The 16,549-nt window shown below is 42.2% G+C and overlaps 2 protein-coding genes across 3 annotated transcripts; one reads left to right on the forward strand and one right to left on the reverse strand.

Annotated features, from left to right (window-relative positions):
* Positions 1-651: 651 nt before the first annotated feature.
* LOC148192983 (uncharacterized) lies at positions 652-2,642 on the forward strand. Its single transcript, XM_088098487.1, has 2 exons — positions 652-1,546; positions 1,624-2,642. The coding sequence occupies exons 1-2, from the start codon at positions 652-654 to the stop codon at positions 2,640-2,642; spliced, it is 1,914 nt and encodes a 637-aa protein (XP_087954613.1).
* A 9,794-nt stretch (positions 2,643-12,436) lies between these two features.
* Positions 12,437-16,547, reverse strand: LOC148192984 (uncharacterized). Of its 2 annotated transcripts, none has more exons than XM_088099599.1 (6): positions 13,951-16,547; positions 13,608-13,867; positions 13,264-13,527; positions 13,113-13,161; positions 12,935-13,030; positions 12,437-12,846 (listed from the first exon to the last, which is right to left on the reverse strand). In XM_088099599.1, exon 1 carries the CDS (start codon positions 14,542-14,544, stop codon positions 14,059-14,061), a length of 486 nt encoding a protein of 161 aa, XP_087955725.1. In that variant the 5' UTR covers positions 14,545-16,547; the 3' UTR covers positions 12,437-12,846; positions 12,935-13,030; positions 13,113-13,161; positions 13,264-13,527; positions 13,608-13,867; positions 13,951-14,058. Both variants share the same exon structure in this region, with proteins under 2 accessions (XP_087955725.1, XP_087955726.1).
* Positions 16,548-16,549: the final 2 nt, after the last annotated feature.

Genomic DNA, 16,549 nt, shown 5'->3' on the forward strand with positions numbered 1-16,549 from the left:
TCGTGTCGATCTAAGTGGATGACGTGTCGGACGTATGTCTCATGTCGTGACATCGCTTATGCGGCTGTCGAGCCTCAAATGGTCGAGAGCGCCACGTGGTCGTAATCTATTACGGTCGGTCATCAAGTGATCGACCAAGCTGTGTGGTCGAACGTCATTACAGTAACCCTCAGTGGTTGTTATTGGTTGACCGTTGGAGGGTTAGGTATCCTACAGTACATGCCCCCCAAGTCCGAGTAAATGGGTGACAAAGTTACGAAGGACTTTGAGTATTGTTTGAAGAATCGAGGGGAAGTGGAGTAGACGAGGAGTCGTAGAGAAAACGAGGAGACGTGGATAAAACGTGGATGACAGCTGGGCATGGCGTTACGAATTTTAGGGTTTTCCCGCTCCTTTAGGGAAGTGAGGAGACGCGAATTAGTAGCCGTTAGATCAAAAAGAATCCGACGGCGCCTGACGATTAAACGGTGTTGGCTTCTTCAGCACGATTCAGAAGGGGTTTAGTGTCACTTTTGCGGAAGGTCAGACATTGAGAGGGTGTACCGCAAGCGAGAGTGCTTCTTCTTCCGTCAGTCTCAGTGCCTGCGTTACTACGAGAATCAACCAGGTAACCCTAAAATCTCTTTCGTCTTAGTGTACTTACTGTTGATCATGGAAGGGAGGGGGCAGGATACTGGGGGCGAAACGCCGGGGCCGTCATCTACGGTGGAATGTGCCGCAATTACCACAGTACCGTATGGGGAGAGAACCTTTGTATATGGAAACGTATGTGGTGAGGGTCCAGGGGGACGCATGATATCTCTGATTAGCGGAGATGAATACGCCTGGGCGGCGCGTGAGGTAAAGGAACTGAGGAGTCAATTTAGGAGTAGGGCTATCCTTATGGATTGGATTGAGAATAGTTGTGTGTTGAGGACCCTAGGGTATCAAACTTGTGTGAAACTGGTAGCGTGTCGGGAGGATGAGAGGGTTTGTCATGGGAGGGAGAATGCTGCTGATGACTTCTTTTACTGTTATGCTGCGTTATTCTACGATTTGTATGTAAGATTGCCGTTCACCACTTTCCAAATGGATGTTTTGCGAACCCTGAATGTTGCACCTAGCCAACTGCATCCCAATAGTTGGGGATATGTACAGGCCTTCGGGGTGTTGTGTCGGGTGTTAGGAATTAGGCCTACTGTAGGCTTGTTTTTGTACTTCTTTAGATGTCGCCCGCTTGCGACGAAGGGGTGGGTGTCACTGATTTCAGAACCAGGTAACGCAATGTTAGAGCTTTACCTGCAATCGTATAGGGGTTTTAAGGAAAAATTTTTTAAGGTGTCGATCACCGATGCTGGTCGACGGTTCTTTTTTGATGGTGAGGGGAATCCCAGATTTCCCTTATATTGGACACAGGAGCCTCTGAAATTTACCTCGTGGCCGGAGGATAAGATGACGATTGAAGAGTTGGAGGCTTTGAGTGTGTTGACCTCGTTGCCACGCCCCTTCTCTTCACGTCAGATTATAGATTGCCTCGAGTTCGATGACGCGGGGGCGAGGGTGTTTGGTATGTGTCTTTACCTACTACATTTGTAAATTGTTCTGTTGTTGCTGACCAGTGTGGATGGATGTTTGTGTTTGCAGAGATCATGGGGAGGAAAGGTAGTGGTCGCAGTTGGTTTGAGACCATTGATAGCGAGAGGGATGAAGGTAATCGGCCGGGGTCGTCCGTTGAGCGACAACGCTCCCAGGTGCCACCAGCTGGTCCACCTCCAGTCGTAGTGGCGTCGGTTGGGGAGACAACACAAGTTGATGTGCCCCTTGTGCGCAAAAGGAAAGCCAAGACAGTCGACCCCAACCGCGAGGCGTCAAAGAAAAGTAAGGAGGTGGTTGAAGACACTGAGCGTCCCCTTCCGCTGGGTATATGGGATCGCGCCTTCATGCCGGGTCATAGAGTGGACCTCAACCTGGATGCTTCAGAGAAGAAGGTGATCGAGAATATGAGCGAGCAACAAATTGCTGACAGCTTGCTGGAGATGAATACACGAGCACAAGCGCTGGCTTGGCATCTGGCGTATGCTTCGGATAGGGGTCAGATGCGGTCTGAGTTAGAAAAGGTGCGTGCCCAACTGAAAGAGCTTGCCGAGGTCCATGCTGGCTGTGAGGCCAGGCAGAAGCGTGCTGAAGAACTGTGGAAGGAGGGTGAGGCACGGTGGAATAAGACTCGGGAAGCTGGGGTGGTCCTCCAACAAGAACGCGATCAGATGGCGAGGGATCTGGATCAAGCGAAGAACTCGATGATGATAGTGGCCCGAGAGAGAAATGCGCTGAAGGTAGAAATCTTTGAGCATAAGGAGTTAATCGAGGAGCTGAAGGATGCGGTCATGGATGAACATAAGAAGGGCTTCAGGAAGGCTTTGAGGCAAGTCGGGCACTTGCTTCAGGTATCGACCAAGGGAGCTGAATTTGATGTCCGTAAGGATGTGCATGAAGGTCACCTGAAGCCGTTGAAAGAAATTCCGGAGGACGCTGTCCTCGAGGGGGAAGAGGATGAAGAGGTGGTCGCCAACAACGAGCCCGAAAGAGCAAAGGAGGTGAACGAGCCCGCTAAGGAGAGTGCTGAAGCTGTTGAAGGCGATACATCTAAAATTGTAATAGATTAGGATGTAGTAAGGATTTGTACATACATACTTGGATATTTTGTTGATGACTATGATCGTGAAATTTGATAACACATGAATGCTTGACGTTGAAATAGAAGGCGTTTGGCATGTTTGGCGATATTGTAGTTTGTTTTTTAACTCAGGTGATTCGGTCACTTATTGTAGTGATCGTTAAGTGTGAGTGTCGAGTACACTGATAACGTGTCGTGGAACAGTCGAGTGCGATAGTCGAGTGAGGAAATACCGTATGTTCAAGGTTGAACATCTACCCGAGGGAGTGTATCCCAAGCACATTGGGTGTTCAAGGGTGAACATCGACCAATGGGAGTGTATCCCGAACGGACTGGGTGTTCAAGGGTGAACATCTACCAGTGGGAGTGTATGGTGTTCAAGGGCGAACATCTACCAGTGAGTGTATCCCAAGCACATTGGGTGTTCAAGGGTGAACATCGACCAGTGGAAGTGTATCCCGAACGGACTGGGTGTTCAAGGGCGAACATCTACCAGTGAGAGTGTATCCCGAACGGACTGGGTGTTCAAGGGCGAACATCTACCAGTGAGTGTATCCCAAGCACATTGGGTGTTCAAGGGTGAACATCGACCAATGGGGGTGTATCCCGAACGGACTGGGTGTTCAAGGGTGAACATCGACCAGTGGGAGTGTATCCCGAACGGACTGGGTGTTCAAGGGCGAACATCTACCAGTGAGTGTATCCCAAGCACATTGGGTGTTCAAGGGTGAACATCGACCAATGGGGGTGTATCCCGAACGGACTGGGTGTTCAAGGGCGAACATCTACCAGTGAGTGTATCCCAAGCACATTGGGTGTTCAAGGGTGAACATCGACCAATGGGGGTGTATCCCGAACGGACTGGGTGTTCAAGGGTGAACATCTACCAGTGAGTGTGCTCTTAACCCCTTTGTGTGTAGAAGGGTCCGGTACGACAAGCCTGGGACTCGACATTAGCACAGTAATAAATGAATCTGAACAATAACATGATGTAATGTAAGCTTTATTTGATAACTGAAAAAAGAATGAACAAGACATGGACGTTAGCTAAAGTAATGTTTGAGGTGGGTGGCGTTCCAGGTATTGGGGACTGGTTGTCCATCCAGAAGCTGGAGGCGATATGCGCCGTTCAACATGTTCTCTGCAACCCGAAAGGGTCCTTCCCAGTTAGCTGCAAGCTTGCCATGGGCTCGATTCTTCCGAGCCTCTCCCCGCTTTCGCCACACCAAATCGCCACTTTTGAAGGCTATGGGCTTGACCTTGGTATTGTATCGTCGAGATAGCATGCGCTTCCGGGCCTCAGCGCGGATGGTGGCAACCTCTCGACGTTCAGGAAGGACGTCGAGATTCGTCCGTAACTGCTCTTCATTAAGCGACATATCAGTGATTTGGCGTCTTAATGAGGGCTCGCCTACCTCGACTGGGAGCATGGCATCCGTGCCGTAGGTTAAGTTGAATGGCGTGTCCCCGGTAGATCCATGGGGAGTGCATCTGTATGCCCAAAGGACTTCTGGTAGCTCCTCCACCCATAAACTCTTGGCGTCACCGAGTCGCTTTTTTAGCTCTGTTAGAACTGCTTTGTTTGCGGCCTCGGCTTGGCCGTTTGTTTGAGGATGCTCGACTGATGAGGTGACATGCTTAATGCCTAAATTGCTAAGGAAATCCTCCAACTTGCGTTCGATGAATTGGCGACCATTGTCGGTAATGATCTTCTGAGGGAGACCGAAACGACAGATGAGACGCCAAATGAATTTCTGCACTCGTTGGGCGCTGATGACAGACAGTGGCTCATCTTCTATCCATTTTGTGAAATAATCGACCGCCACTAAGAGGAACTTGTTTTGCGCTTTGGCGATCGGTAGAGGTCCCACTATGTCGAGACCCCATTGGGCGAACGGCCAAGGAGAAACAATATTATGCAAATCTTCGGGAGGTGCACGTATGTCGTGACCATGTGCTTGACAGGAGAAACACTTCTTGACGAAAGCCTCACAATCGTGGTCGAGCGTAGGCCAGTAGTACCCTGCACGGAGTACACGTGCTCTCAGGGTGCGTTTGCCAGAGTGGAAGCCACATATTCCGGTGTGCAATTCACGCAGTATATAGTCCGCCTCCTCTTCTGAGATGCATTTCAGCAGAGGAGTGCTATGGCCGCGACGATATAGATCGTCACCTATACACAAAAAACGCGCAATGCGTTTGGAATCAGCCACGATGATGTTATCTCCTTTCTCCTGCCGCTCCATGAGATGTTTGATGTTCTGTCGCCAGTCTGTCATAGGTGTTGACACATTGGTGACGAAAGCTTCCACCACAGGACGGTCGAGTGTCATCCGAATGACGGAGGATAACTGTGTTCGCTCTTTACAATGAGTTAATTTAGACAAAAGGTCTGCTCTTGCGTTTTGCTCCCTGGGTACATGGAGGATATTAATTTCAGCAAAATCTCGGAGTAAGGTCTGAACCGTGTGGAAGTAACGTAACAGCTGATTGTCCTTGACTTGATAGACTCCATTCACATGGCTGACGACCAACTTCGAGTCCATCCGACACTCTAAATACTCGACCGAGAACTCTTTGGCCAAGGATAATCCGGCGATCAGGGCTTCGTACTCGGCCTGGTTGTTGCTAACTGGAAAGTTGAATATGATGGCTTGTTCTATAACTGAACCATCAGGTCCTTCTAGGACGATGCCGGCACCTCCCCCCTTTTTGTCGGAAGAGCCGTCGACACTGAGTAGCCACGTTGTCGTTGAGTCTTGTTGGGCAGGGATTAGCTCAGATGCGAAATCTGCCAAATGTAGGCCCTTGATAGACCCCCGTGGCTCGTAACGGAGTCCGAACTCAGATAGTTCGACTGACCAGGCGACCATTCTTCCTGCCAAGTCTGGTTTGCGGAGGATCTTGGCTATGGGGTGATCTGTGCGGACTACCACCTGATGGCTCTGGAAGTACGGGCGAAGTCGTCTAGAGGCGGTGAGAAGGGCCAATGCGAACTTCTCAATTCGAGAATATCGCTCCTCTGCCCCGTGCAATGTACGACTGGTAAAGTATATTAACTTGAGGGAGGGTGTTTCCTGTACCAAGGCTGCACTAACGGCATGCTGGGAAGCTGAGATATACAGCTGCAAGTCGGATCCCTCGTCCGGCCGAGCCATAACTGGAGGACTGGTTAAGATGTGTTTGACGGTGTTGAATGCAGTTTCACAATCATCGTTCCAGTGTTGCGGGGAACCCTTTTTCAAATTTCTAAGGATGGGTTTGATGTGTTCAGCCAGCTTTGGAATAAACCTGGATAGGGCGGTGAGACGGCCCACTAGACGTTGTACCTCCCTCAGAGTCTTTGGAGAAGACATGTCTAGTACCGCCCTGCACTTGTCGGGGTTGGCCTCGATGCCTCGACGTGTGAGCATGAATCCTAAGAACTTTCCTGCGGGGACGCCGAAAGTACATTTGGAAGGATTGAGGCGCATGCTGTACCGTCGGAGTTGGCCGAAGACCTCCTTCAAATCCTACAGGTGCTGCTCCACAGAATTGCTGCGAATGACCATGTCGTCAACATACACGTCCATACAACGTCCTATCTGATGATGGAAGACTTTATCCATGAGGCGTTGGTAAGTGGCCCCGGCATTTTTCAATCCAAACGGCATTACTTCGTAGCAGTAATTGGCGCGTTCGGTGATGAAGGCTGTTTTGCTTTGATCGGGGTGATACATAGGGATCTGGTTGTACCCCGAGTAAGCGTCGAGAAAACTTAATACGACATGACCCGAAGCTCCATCTACGAGGCGATCGATGCTGGGCAGGGGATACGAGTCTTTAGGGCATGCCTTGTTAAGGTCAGTGAAATCGACACACATCCGCCATTGACCGTTCGACTTCTTGACCATAACTACGTTTGACAGCCACGTAGTGTATGTTAACTCCCTGATGAATCGGGCGTTCACCAACTTGTCGACCTCAACCTGGATGGCTTGACGCTTTTCCTCTCCGAACCTTCGCTTCTTCTGGGCGACTGGTCGTGCCTCCCGGAAGATTGACAACTTGTGAGCCATAACACCTGGATGGATTCCTGGCATGTCAGCGGCTGTCCATGCGAATAAGTCTGCATTGGTTCGCAGTATATGACCTAGGGCGTGTTCCTCGCCCAAGGGCAGGTCTCCGCCAATGCTGGTGGTTTTAGACGCGTCATTCGTCAGGGATAGGAGTTTGACTTCGCCTTGCGGATGAAGACGTTCGTCTACATTGGTCCGGGGGTCTAAGTCAACTGCTGCTGCCTCGACTCCTTTTGTCCTTTTGGATGGAACAAAAGGGGTGACTTTCAGCCCGGCGACATAACATTGTCGGAAACTTCATGGTGAGGTGGGGAGTAGATACTATCGCCCCGAACGCATTCAGGCAAGGTCGTCCTAGCAGAGCATTGTACGACGCGTTCGCTATCGGTATAGAACGCCATGGCATCTATAAAATTGCGTAGATGGTCATCAGGATCTTCGGAGCCATTGAAGCGTTCCAGAGTTGGAGGAGGCTTGTCCGGCATGTTTGCTTGTATGATGACTTCTGTGAATGGAAGCAGGTTAGTGAGGCGCATTGGAGGAGGCCCCCTCCTTCCTCCACCGGCCCGTTGGGAGGCTTCCCCATGATGGCTGGCATCGTTATCCTCCTGTCTGTTGGAAGCAGATAACTCTGGCGTTGGGATCTGTGCTCGCAGTGCCGCCATTTCCTCTGCGTGTTTACGCTGAATCTCCTGCATGGTTCGTGCCTGTGCCTCAAGTTGCGCTTGCAATTGCCTGATCAAATCGTGCGTATCAGAATTTTCCATTGGTCCGGTGGTCGTTGTTGGGATAGTAATCTCGGGCCCCACGGTGGGCGCCAAAATGTTTCAGTAGGGGTGTGGAGACCAAGATACGAACCTAACAACCTTGCTCCGCTTCTCTCTTGCGCTGGTTCCACTGTGTTGTATTTCCCTCTCTCTTCTCTGATCCCCGTAAGCAAAGTGGGCTGGGTACCTGCAAAGGCACTCCGACGCTCAAGTCAACAGGGGTGTTGTTCGAAATATGAAAATCTCAATCAATTTTCTCTTAGGGGAAAAACGTACCTTTTTTCTGGTGTGCTTCGTATATTTAAATTAACATAATAAACCGTTTACCTGAAAATTCGGTCCGTTACTGAAGTGGAAGTTGTAACCGTCGAATTGTGCGCTGACACTGAGTCAATTATTTCCACGATATATGGTCGTGATTCGCGGCGTTATTCAGTCAAGGTGTGTAACTGATTAACTGCTAGATCACGGTGTCACATTCTGTATGTCGATCATCATTCGTGTCGACCTAAGTGGATAACGTGTCGGACGTATGTCTCATGTCGCGACACCGCTTATGCGGCTGTCGAGCCTCTGTATGTCGATCATCATTCGTGTCGATCTAAGTGGATGACGTGTCGGACGTATGTCTCATGTCGTGACATCGCTTATGCGGCTGTCGAGCCTCAAATGGTCGAGAGCGCCACGTGATCGTAATCTATTACGGTCGGTCATCAAGTGATCGACCAAGCTGTGTGGTCGAACGTCATTACAATAACCCTCAGTGGTTGTTATTGGTTGACCGTTGGAGGGTTAGGTATCCTACAGTACACTTACCAACATATATTTCCGAATAAATCCATGACGGATACTAAATGGATTTTCTTAATAGATACCGTAAGTAATAAATATAAATATTTAATTACTCATTTGATGATGAGACAGATACAAGTATTATGGTATCTAATTCATAGATACTCACTACTTGTTCATAATTATTTTTATTTTTATTTTTTTTCTTGAATATTAGTGACTTTCATTGTAATATTCTTTTGTTTAAAATTAAGTCATCAAAATAAAGTTAGTAGTGAAACAAATATTAATTATCAAAGTATTGTTTAAAATTTGACTTCATATAATTATATTTTTTATTTATGTCTATCAAATCGAAGTTATTTTTAAAAAAATATTAATTCTTTTGAAATTTATATTTTAGGCCAACTCATTCAAATTTTTATTGTATTAATAATTTAGTAAACAATTTGATTTGAAGTGTACTTTAAAATTAATTTTTTTATTCAATTTTTTATTTTAATTATTTTTTTAAAATAATTTTATTTAAAATAAAATATAAAAATATCCACAAGTATTCATAGGTAACCGTAAGTATAAAAAACTCGTAGATATTTTTTTTACTAATACATATGTGAGTAATAAGGCAAGTAAGGAGGAAGATGTTTTTAGATAGGACGAGTAATGGGTAGACACTAGTCATATACGATCTAACCTGTTGTTATCCCTAAGTAAGAGCATGAAACTTTTGGAAAATTGAATATTGTCTCTCACCCTTGGAGGATAAGGATCAACATACCTCACCTTTAGTTGCCCGAATTTTTAGTTGCCTAGTTTTTAGAACATTACCTTTTATTGTAATTACTAGGACACCCCTCTATTTACCTATTTAAAATAGTCTTTCCATCGATTAAAAGAGATTGGAAAATTAAGAGAATACATTTATATTTTAGCCTTTGGCATGAACTAAGGTTCCTGAGTCTGATCTTGAACTAAGGTTCAAGTGGCAACACCACCACTTATTTTTGGTGGCTTAGTATCTATAGTGGCATGACCACTTGCTTCCATATCCATTTTCTTCCCTTTCATCTTTTGTTTCATTTAATTCAGCTTATACTTTGTTAAATTTGTTCTTTGTTTCCTTAAGTTATAATTCCTTTCATTATCTTGAAGTTATACTCCCTTCTACCTCATTGAGGTCTTATGAAATGCACCCTCACATACCTTCACATCTAGTTAACTTCATTATCTTAATGTCCAATGCAAACCTTCTTAGGGGATTTTTTAAGTAATTTAAACACTAAGACCTTGCTCTTTGAAAGATATAAGGCAAACTCTTATTATTTGGTCATCAAAGCTTTGGTTAAAGGTGTTTTTTGTGGTTGTTCTTTATCTTGTCTTGTGTAACTATCTTTAAATGGTCCAAATCAATCCTTCATTGGCTAAGTTGATGCAGAATCCAAAAACTTTGAGCTATTGAGTTCGTCACATGCATTGGGCACCAATCTATTTTGTTGGGCACCTGTCTTTGGCATGGGTTAAGGACTCATCATCTTGTCCCTCTTTTAGAGAATTTGACCATAACTTCTTAAAGTCCTTCATGATTGAATTTTGATTCATTTGAGGAAGTGTGATAGAGGACTATCTCTAGAACTTATACAAGAAGAACTTGAGGAAGAACCATTAATTGCAATTTAAAACACATATGATAAGGTTAAAAAGCAAACACTTGGAAGAACAAAATCTTATCGAGGCTCATGATGTTTCATGAAGATCGGAATTCAAATGACATAAAGATCATGGCTTGGAGAACAATTATACAATAATTTATACTATTAAAAGTATTTATAATTTTCTTTTAATTACAAATAATTCATTTTTGTTTTTAAATTTTCAAGTTATTTTTGGACTCAATGTCTTTAGGCTTTCTTCTGGAGTTTCTCAGGCAACTTAAACATTTATTCTTATATATGTCTTTAGGGCATGTAGACACTTTTTAGTCATATTATATGTATTTGCATTCTTTGAGAGAGAATTATCTTAATTCTTGGATTAGAAATTTGATTCTTATAAAATATTAATATATTTATGGTGAATATTCATTTGACTTATCAATATGCTAAATTGTGGCATCTCACATCCTTGTCTTATTTCACATACTTCTTTGATTTATTTTTGTTGTACCTCTTGAGAATTCAAATTCAGAACCGATCGTACTCTTTTGTAGATAAGATCATATCATATTTAATATAAGTCATGAATCAGAGTACATAGATCGTTTTCATATATAGAGATAAATGACCCTTGACAATGAATAATTATAGTAACTCAACACGATATCTTTGCTAATCAGATCATTTTTTTTCTAAGAAACATTTTAATCGCTAATGCTTATCAGCTTCTTTAATATGCAAAGATCAAAATATAATGTCAATTGATAAATGTAATGTATGAAATCTTGTAGACATATCAAGGTAAACTTATTAACTAACATTCATATTATCTTATTAGTTCAAACTTCACATGTTAAACTTGTATCTTCTGATATGTATAATATTTCATATAATCTTATTAGTATAACATGTATCATCTGATCAAGCACAAACTCATATTGTCTAATAACTACAATATGTGTATCATCTGATTGTTTATTTCTTCAAAACATGTATTGTCTAATGGTTTATTCTTCAAAACCTGTATCCTTTGATGGTTATTTTGTACCATGTAATATTTTCAAATTCTATCTTCCGCCTTTGTTCACTTTACTATAGGACTTTATTAGGATGTATCATTTGAAAGCAGTGTAAAGCATATAATAATATATAATGTTGTATTGTTATAATCAAAACTTGTATCCATTTACGCTTAATGGGGTGATGTATCATTTGATTCTAACATATTGACCCATCTAGGCTTTAGGACTATTGATGCATCATACAACAAAAACATGAAACTGATAAGGAAATTTTGTTAAGATTCATACTAATGCAAAATGAATGGTTTGTTTAATTATACAATTTTAGTTTATTATCAATCATTCTTAATAACTTTTGTAGCATATCAATGTAATTGATTATATAAAAAGAACACAAGAAATATAATTGAAAATGTGGTACTGATAATCTTGTATATAGGGGTATAATTTAGTGATAAAGAAGTTAACAAAAAAGAAGTGTAAGCTATAAGAGGTGGACACAACAACTTTTAGGGCGAGGCAAGATGATGTTCCTCCACTGTCTCCTCCCAAATGTCATGAGAAGTATAAGAGAGTTCATGATGGAATCACTTTAGCTACATAGGCATATGCATTTTTCTTTATAATGTGATAAATATTAACCTACACCATACTCACAAGGAACACTTATATGAACATCATTTTCAATTTCAATTTCAAAATTAAGTTTGTGAGTTGTATAAGCTTTTCTTACTCTAATGTTTAAGATTAAATTTTACAAAATGCTCTAATTTCTACCTAGTTAATTATAGTTAATTATGTATCATTGAATTTTAGGACTATTTAAAAAAAATCATACCTATATGACTTTCTCAAACATTCAAATTCCAAATAACAAATAGGAATTGATCCACCAAATTCAATTCAAATTAGAGTTATGGATTCGATTAAAGAAAAACAATTACATAATCCTAAATTCAATTCAAAGTGTAATTAAAAGAGTTTCATTAGAAAAATCAATTACAATTAAAATAACATTGAGATATGAACATTTGGAATCATAAATAATTAAATCTCAACCCTTGAATTAAGAATCAAATAAGAAAATTAACCTAGGAAAGTAATGAGATAAAGGAGTTTCATTAGAAAGTGTAATTGAAAGAGTTTCATTAGAAAAATCAATTACAATTAAAATAACATTGAGATATGAACATTTGGAATCATAAATAATTAAATCTCAACCCTTGAATTAAGAATTAAATAAGAAAATTAACCTAGAAAAGTAATGAGATAAAGGAGAAGAATGAATCAATCAAAAACTTTAATTGGAAAACTAAATTAAAATTTTAAAATCTAAATGTAGTTCCCAATGTAAAGAAAACTTGTAAGAAAAACAATGGAAAAGAGAAAAACTAGGAATTTTAAAAATTAAATATGAAAAGTATCCAAATAAAATGAAAACTAATAATGATCAACTTATGAACAAAGACAAATGGGATAATTCAAATATGACTTAAATTTAATGAAAAACAAGAACTCACGATAAAATCAGTTTAGAACTCAAACCAATTGATAGACAATAGTGCAGAAAGGGCTTTAGACGTATGTTCTTTTGGCTTTTTGACGTTCGATCTATAACCGACGTCTTTGTGGGTGAAGTTAGTCAGACGTCGAGGGTGTGCCTCGGACGTCTATATAGACGTCCGTTGTGGTCAAGCCCGACGTCTATATAGACGTCCGAGGCACACTCCCGACGTCCATATAGACGTCCGAGGGACACCCCCCGACGTCTATATGCCTGAAACGGGTTGTTTAGGGATTAGGGGTTTGTTCCTAACTCCATCTTTGCAGAAGATAAACTGTTCACTCCTGCCTTATCTGGCTAATTGTGTCCTTTGGTATAGGAGATGTACTCTTGAAGCGCTGCAAAATTGAAGAAAGATTCATTATGGTTTCATATATGTTTAAAGATGAATTTGATTTGTAATGTATTCAAGGTATGCATCATTACCTCATTCCATTCATCTGTAATGACAACTCGAATGATGGTCTTAATCCAACACATGACATAGAAGCCACATTCCCATGAATCTTGCTGCTGGTTACACTAAAATGACAAACTAAATAGTCAAGAATTTAGATCATTCAATAACTTAGAAACTGAATTAGAACTATAAATGACTTACAACCTTTGGATATAAAATTTGAACTAGTTGACCTCGAGATTTACCAATAACTCTGTACAGATTGAAAACACAAAGTAAAATTATCATAACTATATTTATCATAAAAGTTTAAGGTGAACATCAAATTCAAAGTCATTTTTGGAGAAACACTTACCCTTGAAGCATGGTTCTCAAATCATTTTTCATCTTCCTGTGCAACGAACAAAACCATATAATTTTATATTGTTTGGGAATGATGACCATCACCTACCCATCAATGTATAGCACAATGTATACGTCTCTTTTTGACTCATCCATCCATGTTTGCAAATAATGTTGTCTGTTTTCAAGTGTGTTACCAGAAGGTTGAATGGTCTGAGGTTCAACAAATCCGTACATGGAAGACCGACCTTGGTCTACAACGATTGTGTCAATGTACCTAAAACAACAAAGTTAAGTTGTTAGAAACTATAGGAATCAAACAAAAAGAAATATGGAAGACAAAATTAACTATCTTACATGCACCACAGTTGAATGATGGAAATATTCAACATCCTGTCTCCCCCAATCACCTCCAATGCATCAGGCAATGTGATATATACTGGCACATGGGGGGACAGGCCAAATACTCTCAAATCCCAGTATAGTTCTAATGGTGCTCTCTTCAACCTGGGTAATCTTGTCATTAGCTTTGATAGAGGATCATCCTCCACTTCAGCCATGTCATCATTTTCATGTATGACTTTATCATGAATCGGCTGCTTCTGAGGACGTGTGAACTGAAGATAAGAATTTCATCAAAGAGTTATCAACAAATATTTTTAAAGTTAACATAGAAATACTAATAACAAAGACATTATACCTGTGGAATAGCGATGTGTGACATGATCAATGCTCTAGGCCAGGCTATAAATGATCCTATGGCCTCCCCCACAAAATTAATTTCTAGAGTGGGTACAGGCACCTGAGCCTAGGGATCCCGAATCTCGTCAATCGTCACACGCACGTGATGGGGTAATATGGGAACACCATGAATAGTCTGCCCTCCCTCAAGCACTCGTCCGACAGCCACAATGCATGGGGGATCCCTATCAACCAACAGCTCATATTGACTGCTATATTGAGTAGGTTCTACAGTAGAGCATGATCCTCTAGTGCTAACACGAGGTGACGTGGGAGTTTCAGCGGGCCCCGTGTTGCCCTGCGTCATGAAATGCAGCTTCTCTTCAAGCGCTCTTTGTATTTCTTTTTGTTCTTGTAGCTGCTCCATGAATCGTGGCTCCATTGATCTCATGCTTTGGTTAAGTCTTTCCTCCCACTGAAGATCCATCTGCCTCAATGCCTCCTGACTCATTGATTGAGTGGTTTTCTGTGTAGGGCCAAAGTAGTCACGAAGACCAATCGCCCCAGGAACTCCACGTACACGTCCTGGGTGCTCGGGCTTTCCAATGGCCATTGTTAGAATGTCGTCCCTACCTTGGCCAACAAATGTTCCTTGAGTCTGCTGCTCAACCAACTCATCTTGCACATAAAAAAACCAAGTTACTTAGAAGACATGCTTTGATAGATACACAATCAAACAATGTTTAGAATTTGAACTTACAATTCTTTGTGAGATCAAGGCCATGTCTTCTCTGCCCATCGACGCGTCCGGATGTCACATCGGTCAATTGTGTGACTGATAATGCTAAATTTTACCATATTTTAAGCATCATTTTAGTAGCAAAATCAACTCCTTTCTAACTTATAACTTGCTTAGTCCTCTTGTTTTGTCTTGTTTTCTATATATTTGTGTTTTTGGCTACCTTGATGTACTTTCATCAATAATCCCTTATTTTGTAGCTAAAAATGAGCTTGGAAGACTCTCCAAACGATAGAACTGGACCAAGAAATTAGCACGAAGAAATGCCATCAGCAGTGCAAGAACGCTCGTCCCAGGAGAGCGGACGCTCGTCCAGAAGGCAGAAGAACGGACGCTCGTCCAGAGTGGAAGCACGAGCGAACGCTCGTCCCAGGACAGTGGACGTTCGTCTAGGAAGGATGACGCTCGTCCCAGGACAGTGGACGTTCATCCCGGAAGGAGGACGCTTGTCCGAGGGCGCTCGTCCCAGAAGCGGGCGCTCGTCCAAGAAGCAGACGCTCGTCCAGCCAGGCAGAAGTGGACGCTCGTCCAGCCAGGCAGAGGACGTTCGTCCAGAAAGCTCGTCCAGAGGAGAGGACGTTCGTCCATGATAGGACGCTCGTCCCAGGCAGAGGACGCTCGTCCAAGCCAGAATAGGGCGCTCGTCCAGATGCGAGAGGCTCGCGCCCGGGCGCGAAACAGAGAGGGCGCCCGGGCGCGACTTTTCGCCAGTTTTGAATTTTTACGAGAGCTTCGCGCTCGGGCGCAACTGACAGAGGGCGCCCGGGCGCGATTTTTACTGATGTGGCAGACAGCTTATTTAACCCTAAAACGCGAAGGGGAAGGGATCTTTTGCTGCCCAGACACGATTTCTCTCAATTGGAGCTCTTGGAGGCGAGCTAGGAGCTGTGGAAACAGTCCTTCTTCATCCTTGGGTCTTCTTCCTTCTCCCATTTCCACCATTGTTGTAAGCTTGAGCTCTCCATTCATGGAGAGCTAGTTTCATTATTGTTGGGGGATTGATGTAGCCACTGAAATCTTATGTAAAATACTATGTTTTGAATGAATTTATGCCTCTTTCATTGATTGTTAGTGTTTAATTCCTTTTCTTAATGCTTGTTGTGAAATTGCTACCCATTACATGATTTTAGGGTTTGCTTGATATTGGAAAATGTTGGGTAAATCTGGACTTGGATTAAACACCTAAAGGAAATAGTATCTAGGGATAGAGCTAGGACTTTTGGTTGTCTTAAGATCTCAATTCTTAATGCAGAAATAATTGTTAGGTTTTCCAAGGAATTGGAGTCTAATAAGGAAGTCTAGGCTCTCTCTACCAAGGAATTGGGTTTGAGTAATTTAGTAGATTGACATTGGCTTTTGAATGAAGAGGAAGTGATTTTCTTTACATAAGAGTGAAGTAGGTGAAATCATACCCCCAACAATACCATTCCATAGCATTTCTAATCTTTCCATTTCCAAGTGTTTGAGTATCTAAGATCACTTTTATTAATTATGTTTCATGTTTACTTTATTTGCATAAAAACACAAATTATGAAGCATTCTTTAGTCTAAGTTAGTTGGAAATTATACGATTGTTTGGTGACACGAGTCTCTTGGGAAACGATATCCGGTCTTACCGGTTTTATTACTTTGAACGATTTGGTACACTTGCCAAAGAGTTAACAAGTTTTTGGCGCCGTTGCCGGGGACTCGGTGTTAGTACTTTACTGTTGTGTAATTCTTAACCAACTTAGGCTTTATTCTTATATTCTTTATACTGTGAATAAATTTGTTTTTATTAATCTTAAAGTTAATCTTGTGCTCTAGTATTGTTGTTTTT

Source organism: Vigna umbellata, chromosome 9 (assembly GCF_029865625.1).
Source record: "Vigna umbellata cultivar VRB3 chromosome 9, Vumbellata_1.0, whole genome shotgun sequence".
NCBI lineage: Eukaryota > Viridiplantae > Streptophyta > Magnoliopsida > Fabales > Fabaceae > Vigna > Vigna umbellata.